Source organism: Phocoena phocoena, chromosome 2, assembly GCF_963924675.1.
Source record: "Phocoena phocoena chromosome 2, mPhoPho1.1, whole genome shotgun sequence".
In the NCBI taxonomy this organism is placed as follows: Eukaryota; Metazoa; Chordata; class Mammalia; order Artiodactyla; family Phocoenidae; genus Phocoena; species Phocoena phocoena.
In genome coordinates this window covers 34647992-34661056 of record NC_089220.1, presented here as the reverse complement: position 1 = coordinate 34661056, position 13065 = coordinate 34647992, and the positions used below count along the sequence as shown (strand labels likewise).

The 13065-nt window shown below is 34.1% G+C and overlaps 1 protein-coding gene across 8 annotated transcripts in view; it reads left to right on the top strand.

Moving 5' to 3' along the window:
• The window catches only part of GPHN (gephyrin), a 624681-nt gene that overhangs the window by 269476 nt on the left and 342140 nt on the right, over positions 1–13065 (top strand). For 2 of the 8 annotated variants that reach the window (XM_065872424.1, XM_065872417.1), the window contains exon 5: positions 11448–11486. The exons of the other annotated variants lie outside the window; for them this stretch is intronic. In XM_065872424.1, coding sequence (XP_065728496.1) covers positions 11448–11486 — 39 coding nt within the window. The remainder of the gene's footprint in view (positions 1–11447; positions 11487–13065) is intronic. 8 annotated transcript variants of the gene reach the window in all.

Sequence of the window (13065 nt, the reverse complement as noted above, 5' to 3'; positions counted from 1 at the left end):
TTTGTTAAGCAATTAGAATAGAATTCTGGGAGATTGTTAGCTTCAACTACTTAAAAAAGAAGTAATTCTTATATAGCTTCTGGGTCCTAAGGGGAAATGGTCCTTTGGCCAATTTTTATATTTCTTTTAAACTGTGAGACTAACTTAAAAAGTACAATTGGAGGGGAGCCATCTCCTGTAAAGGTGTGTTTATGTTTTGTTTCGTTTGTAAGAAAATCTTCCACATATGTGAAGACATTGATTTTTGGAGTTTGAGTGTTGGGTTAAGTGTTTGAAGTAAATGACCCTGGTTTTATATATCCTTGTTGTTTGTGTACTGGTTTGATATTTTCATAATATTACTTTTATATCAGAAAAGTAAAAAAAGTTACCATAGAATTCATTCATAACCAGTTAACAAAATTATTTTTAATTGTGGGAAAATAATTTGCATCACAAAATTAAATATTTTGTATTCCGTGGAGTTTCAAGTTAATACCAAAACACTAGGTTGCAAATCTAAACTTTTAAATTCTGGCTCTGCTACTTGCAATACGGTGAGTGTAGACTAATTATTAAATCATTCTGTGCCTTAATTGCCTATAAAATGAGGGAAATGAAAGTGCTTATCTACCAGGGTGGCTGTGAGGTTTCAATGAGAACTATTCCTGGCATTTTAGTAAGCACTATGTAAGGGTTAACTTATAAGGGTTAATTTTTTTTATTAGTTATTACATAACTACCAAAGTGGACAAATTTGTAGTATTTTTTATATATAACTATCAAATGGGCAAAAATAGTCGTATACTAGATTTAAAGTATATCCATGAAATCGTCACAATCTTGTTAAATTTTTTAAAATTTTAACAGAGTAAGCTTCATATTTTATCTTTTCCATCTCCATATAATTCAGAGGTCTTGAAATTCTACCATTCTAGTATCTGTTTATCACCCAACCTTTTCTTTGCTACTGTTAACAAGAGTCTATGTCTTTCTATGACTTTTTGTATTTCATTATATCAGAAAATTGAGAAGTCCTTTCTTTATTCTTCAGTGCAGTTTTTCAGTTACCAGAAAACCTTAGAAGTGCTCTTATATTTGTATATGCCTATAGCAACTACCTGACTAAAATTGTATTGGGGTAAATACATATAATTATGTCTTCTCTAATATCTATTTTTGAAAACAAGTAAGTTACCTGATTGTGAATATCTTGATCTTTAATAGATTTACTTTATTTCAAATTATACACACACACACACACACACACACACACACGCACACACACACAAGGTATGATTATCTACAGCAAAAGTCCATAGGGCTGTTAAGCCTTTGAAAAATAAACATAAAAGCAATATAAGACCACCCAAAAATAATTCTCCTAATTTCTTCTTATCTTTAAATAGTTGCAATTTTTATAATATCTAAAACTTAACACTGGGATGTCAGCTAGGAATCCAGAAATATAATTTTGGACCTGTAATAATATAGTTAATTGTCTTAGATAATTGTGCCTAAAAAGAGAAACCTATTTGTAGAGCATATGTACCTATATACAACTTAAGGTTGCAAATATTTTTAAATAGAGTCAGAAGTTATTGACAGAAAACACAAATATTAGTGATAAAGGTAAAATAATATAAAACTTCTCCCTTCAGGTGCTAATATTTTATAGTCAGTAATTGTCAGTAATAAGTTTGATCTACAAACACAATGGACAATGTTTGTGAGTTGTGTGGGTTGTTTAAAAAAAGGAAGGGGGAGGGCTTCCCTGGTGGAGCAGTGGTTGAGAGTCCGCCTGCCGATGCAGGGGACACGGGTCCGTGCCCCGGTCCGGGAGGATCCCACATGCCATGGAGCGGCTGGGCCCGTGAGCCATGGTTGCTGAGCCTGCGCATCCGGAGCCTGTGCTCCGCAACGGGAGAGACCACAACAGTGAGAGGCCCGCGTACCGCAAAAAAAAAAAAAAAAAAAAAAGAAAGGGGGAAAATGATAAATTGAGTGAGTGAAATAAAGCAATCTAAAGTTATTGGCACTGTGTTTGAACCTTAGAGAAAATGAAAAGTTTAATAGCTTTAGAGTTCTTCCAGGTCTATTAACAGAAAAATGGAAATAGCAAGTTTAGTAAACTTGCTTATTTACATATTTTATACGAATAAGGCAATCAGAATTGATTTTCCTAAATTACGAATTTGTTTCTACTTTTAGGCCCTGTATCTTAGAATGAGGTTTATCTGATAGTCACGTACCTGCTGGTCTGTTCCCTGCCTCTCAACATGAGATACTATCAAAGCTTACATATAGTAGCATAATAATCCATACTCTACAACTTTTGAAAAGCTTTATTTTTAATAATAGATTGTATTTTCTCGGATCTGATAAAGGTTGGATAATCCGTTGACATTGGTGAAGTGCTAGTAATAAAATTCTATAGAATGTAACTCATTGCCATACCAAGTATATTATCTCTTCATGTCCCATTATCACTTAAAAGCAATTATATCCAAAATAGGTATTATTACGTAAAGAATCTTTTATTATTCTTAAAAGGTAAAAGTATAATTAAGGACGTATAAGTGAGGTAAAGTGAAAGCCCTTTAGACATAAAGTCTAGAAGAGAATAAAAGATGAAGAAACATTTATTTTAAAAAGAACATCTTTGCAATTACAAAGAAATGTTTGATAATATATTATGGTAAATTAGAAAATACTGAACTATTTAATATTTGTAAGGTAAAAATAATTTTCAGCACTTTTAGACTACTAAGTTACACCAGAATAAAAGGTTGTATAATAATATATTATTTTGATTATGAATTAAAGAGTTAAATAAAAGCCTAGCATGCATCTTAGGTCTCATTTATTTACTCATTTATCAAGCTTTTTATTTTTAATCCTTGATATATATCTGATGCCATGCTGGGTGCTGGAGTTAAAAAATGAATAAGACATGGTCCCTGTCCTCAAGAAACTCGATCTATTGCAGGGGTCAGCAAACTATGGCCTGTAGGCCAAATTCAGGCTGTCATATTTCTTTGTATGACTTGTGAACTAAGAATGGATTTTTCATTTTTAAATGGCTGAAAGAAGTCAAAAGGAAAATAATACTTTGTGACACGAGAGCTATTTGAAATGTAAATTTCAATGTCCATAAATGAAGTTTTATTGGAACATAGCCACACTCATTCATTGACCTATTGCCTATGGCTACAACAGCAGAACTGAATAGTTGAATGAAAACCATATAGGCCTGCAAAGCCTAAAATCTTTACTATCTGTTCCTTTGCAGAAAAAGTTTGCCAACCTCTGGTCTGTTAGATGAACATAAGTCATCTTTACTCACATTTTTAACTGACTTTTAAATTTACTTTTACCTTTTGTTCTTCAGTAATTTGAAATGATGTTGGGTTTCATTTCTTAAATTTTTACTTTTAGAAGGAGCAAAGAAAGAACACTTTTCTTCCACAATAAAGTGTATTGCACCATTGTCTCAGTAGACAATATAGAATAATAAAAACAAAAGATCCCTCATTATAAATAATACATAAAATTTTGAACCTTCAAAATTGATCAAATTATTGGATTTGTTATACATTAAGTAAAGTCTCACTCCAAAAAAATTTTCAAGCATTTGTTCTTAGTAGTATCTCCTAAAAAGTGTCCTGATAAAAGTTGTCATTATGAAATAAACTAAAGGAGGAATCGCAAAAATTTCAGGAAACTATAAATTTGATGTAAAGGATGTTCATTTAAAAGGGTTGTTATGGTTCATTTTGGAAGTGAAGAGGCATCTGACAAAATGAGTAATGCTGAAAGAGGTAAAATCTGGTACAAAGGATGAATTTCTAGGAAAAGATTATGAATTCCAGATCACATATTTTGTTTATAGCCTAAAATATTTACATTTCTTTGGAACAGATTACTACCTAAACTTTCTACAAATATTTTCCACTTGGGTTATTAGGAATTTTTTTACAGAAATATCAAATCAAAGAAAAGCTATTTATTTTATAAAATTTATTTCATAATCAGTATATTGAAATTTATATATTTCATAACTTCAGGTATGAATGTACTGTAAGTCAACTATAATTTTATGTGGTCATTAACCATTTTTCTTACATTATAATGCTTCAAAAACGAGAATACTGTGTAAGTAAAAGGAAGGAGACATAATTGAGCTGAGTTACTGACTATATGTTAATGATTCTTAATTTGTGACTCTTGTGAAAATCAGTGAGAATTTACATTTAACAGCACCATCTAAAAGTTAACATTGGACATTTTAAAACCCAGAAGAACTCTCCTGTATTATAGCAGAAGCATAGCAGAACACCATGTTTAATAATTTGTGTTTTTGAAAGAATATTTGATCACTACTGTAGGTCATTTAAATTATATAGTTGCTTTCAAGTACATATCAATATTCTCTAGAAAACGTTAATTTCCCTAGCAAAGTATCATATACTGATACTGTAGAACTCTATGAGTATTTATTTTGTAATTCTAACATTGTTATGACTAAAGTAAAATACTATTATACATGGTAAAGGTAAAAACAACCATATTGAAATAAAATTCTGAGTATTTTTAAATTGTTCTGTATAAATAGGATAACTAAACAGTGTGAAATTGGTAAGAAAGCAGAATACTAGAAACTCTTGTACTGGAAATATTTAAAACTAGATTCAATAAAATATACTATCCCTTTATGGTCAAATAAGGTTATATTTTATGCCATTTGAAGGAGCTCTTTTTGTAATTTTTATGAAATAGTCCTGGACATGGGAAATACGTTTTCATCTTTTTACCTTTGTCTAAATATGTTGGGATGCAATATGTCTATATCCTGATACTAACACTTAGTGAGTCAGACAGACCTAAGTTTGAATCTAAAACTCTACCACTAACTAACTATGAAATTAAAGCAAATTAACCTGTTCAAACTTCAGTTTTCTCATCTACTCAATTAACTAATGCCTACCTCTCAAGGTTGTTTTTTCTGATAATTGAGACAATAAAAGTAGTCAATAATACTAATTAACAAACATATATAGCACTTACTATGTGTCAGGAGCGATTTCAAGCATATGTTAATTCATTTAGCCTTCAAAACAACCATATGAGGCAGGTACTATTGTTGTATCTATTTTAAAGGTGGAGAAACTGAGACAGATCAATTAATTGATTTGCCCAAGGTTAGCCAAGCTAGGAAGTGACTATAATGCATGTAAAAGCATCTAGTATAAAACCTGGCTTGTCTGTAGATGCTCAGTAAATGTCCTTTTTTCCTTTACCTTTTTTTTCTCATTTAATTAATAATATTACCTATTACCTCTAGTTAGATATGACAGCCCCAAATGTTTCTGCTACTAACCATTGTACTCTGATACCTATTGTTAGCTATTAGCATACCTGGTGGATATGTCTAAAAAATAAGAATGTTAGTCAACATTTTCCCACTACTCCTTCAAGGCATGGGCAAAGGAACAAGAATAAGAATTTCTATAGTCTATATGATATGTGGATTATTAGTGCAGTTGCATTAAGTACCTCCTGATATCCCGTCTGAACCTATTTACTTTGTACCTCTGTAGTTTAAAATTTTTGGAATATGGCTTGAAATGGCCCAAATATGTGACATTCAGGATAGCTTTTTAGTAATAGTCCCTTTTATCTGGGGTTTATATTTATTTTGCATTATCCATTGTAAAGTAGTATATGCCTCAGAGCATGGGCACATTTATGACCTACCAGTTTGCTAAAAACAACATTTATAGTCTTTGTTCAATTTAACAAGTATTTACCAAGCACCTTGGGCTTTATTGAGTGAATGCTAAAGTACATGTACTCCTAAAGTTGTCACCTGACAAATCAAAACAATACAAACTTAGTATCAAAAATGTTCAGACAAATGGGCTTCCCTGGTGGCGCAGTGGTTGAGAGTCCGCCTGCCGATGCAGGGGACACGGGTTCATGCCCCGGTCCGGGAAGATCCCACATGCCGCGGAGCGGCTGGGCCCGTGAGCCATGGCTGCTGGGCCCGTGAGCCATGGCCGCTGAGCCTGCGCGTCCGGAGCCTGTGCTCCGCAACGGGAGAGGCCACAACAGTGAGAGACCCGTGTACCGCAAAAAAAAAAAAAAAAAAAGTTCAGACAATTCAGGTCAAAAAAATTCTTTAAAGGGAAAGATTAATATAAAGCTGAGCTATCAATGAAATTTTTATACAAGTAGAATTTAAGCTAAATTGAAGGAGAGAAATAGGATTTAGATTAGGAGAGAAGAAGACATTACTGATGGGAGTAAGAAAGAAAGGGAAATGTATGATCAAGCTACAGAGAAAGATAAAATTAAGAAAATCTTCCTAGCTAGAGCAGAAGATTCACTTTACGTAGAAGGATGGATAAACTAGAACTATGTTATTTTAATCTCTTTCTTAGAACAGCTAGAGTATTACCATCTGTGGAGATGCAAAATAGCAACTATCATTATTCAGAGATTCCTCTGAAGCCAAAATTCATAAGATGACTATCAACCAATACACACAGTAAAACCATGCCATCAATCCTTTCTAAAAGTAAACGCTTTTGAGAATTGGCACTTATTCAATAAGTGTACATTCCCCAGTAAGACTAACATCATTATTTTTGAAGATTGGTTTTTTTGCCCTAGATTTTGTTTTGTTTTATTTTGTTTTTGATGTAATGTGCAAACCTAGTGACTATCCATACCATTACTTGTATATAAAATTTAAACTGCTGTGAAGTACCAGGTTCCAATTTTGTTGATTTGTTGTTTGGAAACCTTTTCAGTCAATACTTATCTTACCATCAAAACAAGGGATATTTTTTATCATAGATTTTTTTGTCAGTGCTGTACCTCGAGTTGGCTTAATGTTTTATATAAAATTACTAGGTAATAATAGAGAACTCACTGTTTGATGAGAATTCAAAATCCGTCGTGTTCAAAGTCCTAGCATGACCTTTTCATCATTCCCAGCCTTTTTGTGAACATCTCAGTCACAGCTTCTTTCATCTGAGAGTTAATTGCTTGTGTAGTTCTAATTATTTGAAAGTCCAACCCTGCCACCTTACCCAAGACATTTACCCTTTGTTTTATTTATGCATTAAAAGGAAAAGCTCCTTAGTATTACTATCCCAGTTGAAAAGTAACAGGTATAACATTAGAACATTTAGATAATTAGAGCAATATGTGACATTGCATTTAAAAATCATGTTGAAAGCCTCCTGTTCCACATAGCAATACTGCAGAGGGAAGTGTACATTGTTCCTTGAGGTGGGGATTTTGGAATTTTTAGCATAAGGCAAAAAGAAAAATTTCATATATGAAGAACCCATAAATAAAACGCTGTCTTCATTTTCCCTTAAGTACGTTTCTTTATTGCATGCCTACTCTGCATCAGAACAAGTTTTCAACTTTTGGGGAGTCCTAATGGGGAAGAGAGATGAATCATATCAGTTAACATACAAGTGAGTACAAATATACTTATTATCGTAAATTCTATGTCTAATTAGAGCTCTTACTAGAAAAGTAGTGTTGCCCATATAACCATTTGTGACGCAGCATAACATAGTGCTTAAGAGCACAGACTACTTGGATTCGAATCCTAGATTCACCTCTTACTAGCATGTGACCTTACACAACTTACTTTACTCAGTTTTCTTATGTGTAAAATGGAGAGAATAAGAGTACCTACCTCAGAGGGTAGTTATATTATGTGAGTTAATGTGAGTAAAAGCAATATTTATTTGCTACATAAATATTTCCTATTATTACCTACAATCTAAATAGAACTTTAGCTTAAAAAGTAAGTAGATAATGGTTGAGTAAATATTGAAAGAATTTTTCTCTGGGGAAAAAATCAAGCAGGATAAGTTACAGAAAAGGAAAAAGAAACAGAGATGACATGCTAAATGTTTATTTTTACCTTGAATTTATCAGAGTAATAAAATCTTGAAATCAGTGTTCCAACTCACCCTTACAACCTACTCTCATAAAATGAACAGAGACTGGCATACTAGAATAGTTTTGCAAAATATATGCTAAGATATTGACAATAAAGCATCATTAAATATTTTGCAAATATAAAATGCTAAAAGCATGTTTATTTAGAGATATAGTTTCAGGAATGAAGATTTCGGAATATTCCTTTCTTCATTATTGTCTGAAACCAAGAATGTGAATTCATCTTCCTTTTATTAGATCTCCATCTATAAAATGGACTTAATATCACTTTTCACACAAAATGTAATATAATGACAAATTGATTTATATCTATCAAGTCTTCTGAGCTTCTTAGAATTATATCACTGAATTAGAGCAGAATATTTGTATTGCCAGGCATAAAAGGAAACTGATAGAGGGTAAGAAAATGGACTCAGATAACAAAATAAACTGTTTGGAATTATTCTAATAATTTTACTAGTATTATTTCCTCATATTGGAACTTGAGAAAACCATGGCTGCTATTAAAGAATGGCAGACAAATATCCAACAGAGGGAGTAACCATTTCAGATAATCATAATAACAGACACAACTGAGAATTTACAGGAAGAATCCAAGTTCCTTCAAAAGATGCTGAGAAGAAAGAAGTAAAGCTGTTGGAAGTATGGAGTTTGAAAATGAACTGTTACCAGTTGCACAGAGAGGGAGAAGGACATGAAATATCAAAGGCAACAATGCAGAAGAAGCAATTGATTGTGCTGAAAGGACCAATTGATAAGAGGCAATATATTATAATCCTCTATGAAGACTGAAGATAGCATTATATTGTTGGATGTTATTGAATAATTTAAGTGTTTTCCCCTCACCTTCTTCACTCCTTCCCATAAGTTTGATTGCAGCATATGTTATATGGCCCTTGCATGTAATAATCCTCAGCATGAAATTTTATGTGAGGAGAAGATAGGTCAGTTTTGATTAGGAGATGATTTTGAATAGAGTTCTGCAAATTTTAAGAATACTTTTCTACAAAATGTAGGCATTGGAAGCAATGACAAAATTAGTTTTGAATATTGTATAAATACGGGATTTCCCTGACAGTCCAGTGGTTGACTCCGTGCTTCCAGTGTAGAGGGGCATGGGTTTAATCCCTGGTCGGGGAACTAAGATCCCACATGCCATGCGGCATGGCAGTAAATAAGTAAGTAAAGTAAAATGGGGTCGTCTTATAATGTTTCTCATGCTTGCAGTGATTCAAGACTATATTTTATATAGGAGACCCGCATTATAACCCCATTGATAAGATTCAAAAGAGATTCACGTCATACCAATTTCCCACTATTGTTAAACACAGTATTTAGAGGTTTTGGGTAATTACATGATACTTTGATATGAGTTCTATTTGTGGGTCCTATTTACTTCCCTTTCTCGTTTACTCCCTTTTTGGCATTTTTTAAGACTTGCCTGTACTATATCCTGTCCCTTAAGATGGGATTGCTCTGTGGGGTGGATAGATGAATGAATATCACCATCAGTATTAAATATTTAGAGGAATGAGAGGTCTGCTTTTATATAATATTGAAAGCCTATCCTAATATAAATGTACCTTCCCTCATAGGTGTATCTTGTGCAACAGTATTAATAATAATGCTCTAGTTTATCTTTGTTCAAACTTTAGTTATTACTGTTTGCCTTTTAAATATAAAATACCTTAAAAGAGGGATCAGCAAACTTATTCTTTAGAGGTAGTAAATATTTAGAGATAATAAATATTTCAGGCTTTGTGGGCTATATAGTCTCTGTCATAACTACTCAGCTCTGCCAGCCCTGTAGCACAAAGTCTGCCATATGATGATATAAATGAATGGGCCATGCTGTGCCCCAATAAAACTTTATTTATGGACACTAAAATTGGCTTTCTCATAATATTCATGTCATGAAGTATTACTCTTCTTTTGAGTTTTTTTTCAATCATTTAAAAATGCGAAGATTACCGTGATTTCAGGCCATGCAAAAAAACAGACAGCAGGCAAGATTTGTCCCATTGGCTGTGGTTTGCCACCCCCTACTTTAGGACATTCCTAACCTGTAGTGTATTAGCATCTGCTCTGTTAATCAAAAGCTCATAGTGTGTAAGCTTTTCAGAAAAACGCTCTGAGAATTTAAGACAGAAAGGAGTTGCCCTGTGAAAATTAGCACTTCATAGACTCAAATATGCCCTGAGTGCCTACTGTGTATATACCAGGCACTGTTCAAGATATTGGGGATACAGCAATGAACAAAGATGTCCGAAGATTCTGCCTTTATGGAATTTACATTTTAGTGGTGTGTCACAAATATAAGTAAATTAGTAAAATGGATAGTATTAGAGATGGTGATAAGTACTATGGATAAAAATAAACCAGGGAAGGTGGATAGGTAGTACAGGCCGGAAAGAGGGTTGTAATTTTAAATAAGGCTATCAAGCAAATCTTCATTGATAAGGTGACATTTGAGCAAAGACCTAAAGGAGGAGAAGGAGCAAGCCATGGATCATGTAGAACCTGTGTGTCACCCTTAGTATAATGGAGAGTTTTGAGCAGAGGTGTAACATGATCTGACTTATATTTAAACAGGGAAAGCATTTAGGAGGCTATTGAAATAATCCAGGTGAAAAATGATAGTGACTCAGACCAATGATAGAGATAGAGGTAGTGAGAAATACATTATTGTTATATATTGAAGGTAGAGGTAACAGATGGAGTAAGAGAAAGAGAAGAGTCGAGTATAAGATCCAGGACTTTGACTTGGGCAATTGGAAGAATGGAGTTGCCATTCAGTGAAATGGAGAAGACTGGGGGAAGAAGAGGTTTGAGGAGGAAGATCAGTTTTACTTTGGTCATGGAAATTTGAATTGCCTTTAGATATCCAAATGGAGGTGTTAAGTTGGCAGTTAGGTATATGCATCTGGAAAAGTCTGGGTTAGAGATACTATTTTTTTTAGAGTCATCAGTATCTTAATGGAATTAAAATCCATGACAACTGATGAGATCATCAAGGTATTTACTAGTATTACTATTTATTTATTGTATTACTACCCCTGCTTCATTTCCCATCCACTTTCAAAGAGGTAGGTAGTTTCTAGTAACCTGTCCCCTCTGCTCACTCACGAAGGGTGGAAGGGATCCCACTGAACGGGAACCTGGCCTACACAAGAAGTACTATTAGTTGGCTATCCTGAAATTTTGCCATGGTGTAAACATGGGAGTGAATTTTCCCAAGTACCTCCTTGCTGGAAACTGTTTGCACTGGAGGTAAGTGTGAAAGGGGAGGTTGTGGGGAATGATGGGGTGAGGGCTTCCTAAACCTTTCCCAAACCTCAGGAATGGCCTGATTCTGAGGAAGGGAGAAGGTTCAGGCTGGTTCTTGTTTCCCTGAACCAGTTTATACAGCCCTAAATTTGACCTGCTTTCCTCAAACTGGGAGTCAGAAATCCCTTTTCTCTTCTGTTTTTCTGCTGCAGAAATTCCCAACATTCCCATTTTGTGGGCTCCAGAAAGGGGTAAGCGAAGACTTCAATCCCAGCCAATCATTTCCAGATTAATAATTTTTAGTGTTTTGGTTTCTTTTATCATCATAAAAAAAACGCTTGGACCCATTTTTCCCATCTGTTTAATTTCCTTGTGGATTGTTATGTATCTGTGTTCTAGGGTCATTCCGTATCCCTGGGCAGTAGAGTTCAGATCCATATGCTATCTCCATTTGTGTGCTGTTTCTCTTGTGGATTCTCATACGCAGTTTATTGATGACTATTTCCTAGATGGAAGACACCCCATTCAGGAGACTGCTTCACTCTTAATCTCTTCTTTTCCTGAATGTTGTTTTGTTCTCCTGCTGACGGCTTTTCACTACCCTACCCAACTGCTTCTGATGATCTGTCATCACTTCTCTGCTGTTCTGTCTTCCTGTTTAACTGCCTTTCATTTTTGTGTCTCCTTTTTCCCCCCATTACGTATCTGCTGAATGATTTGCATTCTTCACTCACTGGTGCTTTGTCCATCAGCAAATGGCCTGGTACTACATATTCATCTGCTATTTTAGCATTTTAGACTGCCCAGCATTGTCGGCTCTCCTACCATTCTCCTATACTGTGGCCTTCCAAGTGCTATGCTATCTGTCTGCCTGATCTTGCCCTACCCAATCTATACCAGTAATATTATAAGTAGGTTCAGATTGTTTAGCACTTTTGTTACCTATCTCTACTTGCCTTGTGCCACTAAGTTGGACTGCTGACTGAATTTGCTTGACTACTGTTCTTCTCTACCTATTTGCTGCACATGGCTGCCCCATTAGTTGACATGAGACATCACATTCATCGCCTGTGTACTCAGCCTTGCAACTTGCTGATTGGTCCATATTGCCTCCCTTATACTTCTCTGCATCTGATAAATCACTGGCGTTGCTCCTCTGTTGTCTTGTAACCCTGATCAGATTTTATTTCCAAGAAGTGTTGCCTACATATTGTCCAAACATATCTTAGCAATAGGAAAATGCCTCACTATGTAAGTCCAGTCCAATTTACTCCTAAACTGACTTTTAAATTCACTACCACCATCTTTCTGCTTTTTTATACAAACATTCTTCTCTCTATTTAGGAATAGATTTTTTTCTAAATCATTTATCATCTTTGCTTCAGTTGCCTTTTCATATCATATATTATGTACTTTTGTTCCTTGTGTATGGGATCTTTCAGTAATTTTCCATATAATAAATTTGTTTCCTAATTTATTTTCCCTGATTTTTCCAGGGCTTCATGAGGATAAATTACTCCTATTAATTTTATCCTTTTTAGTTAAGACCAGAAGAATTTTTTGAAACTTTAAAGTATCATCTCTAAAAATAATAAATTTAGTTGTCTTATAGCTCTTTGTAGTTAAGATTAAGGGAACTTTCCACTCTGCTCCATTTTTTCCTTTGAGAATATCATTTCTCTGCTACTCCATAATTTATGTAATATCATTTAGAGATCCTTTTGATGTATTTATCTTTCCCTCCCACATTTTAGACTGTTTTCTTTTGTGTGGGTAAACTTTTAAAATTGAAATTTTCCTTTATTTACTAAGTATTTGGCAACTAGACTA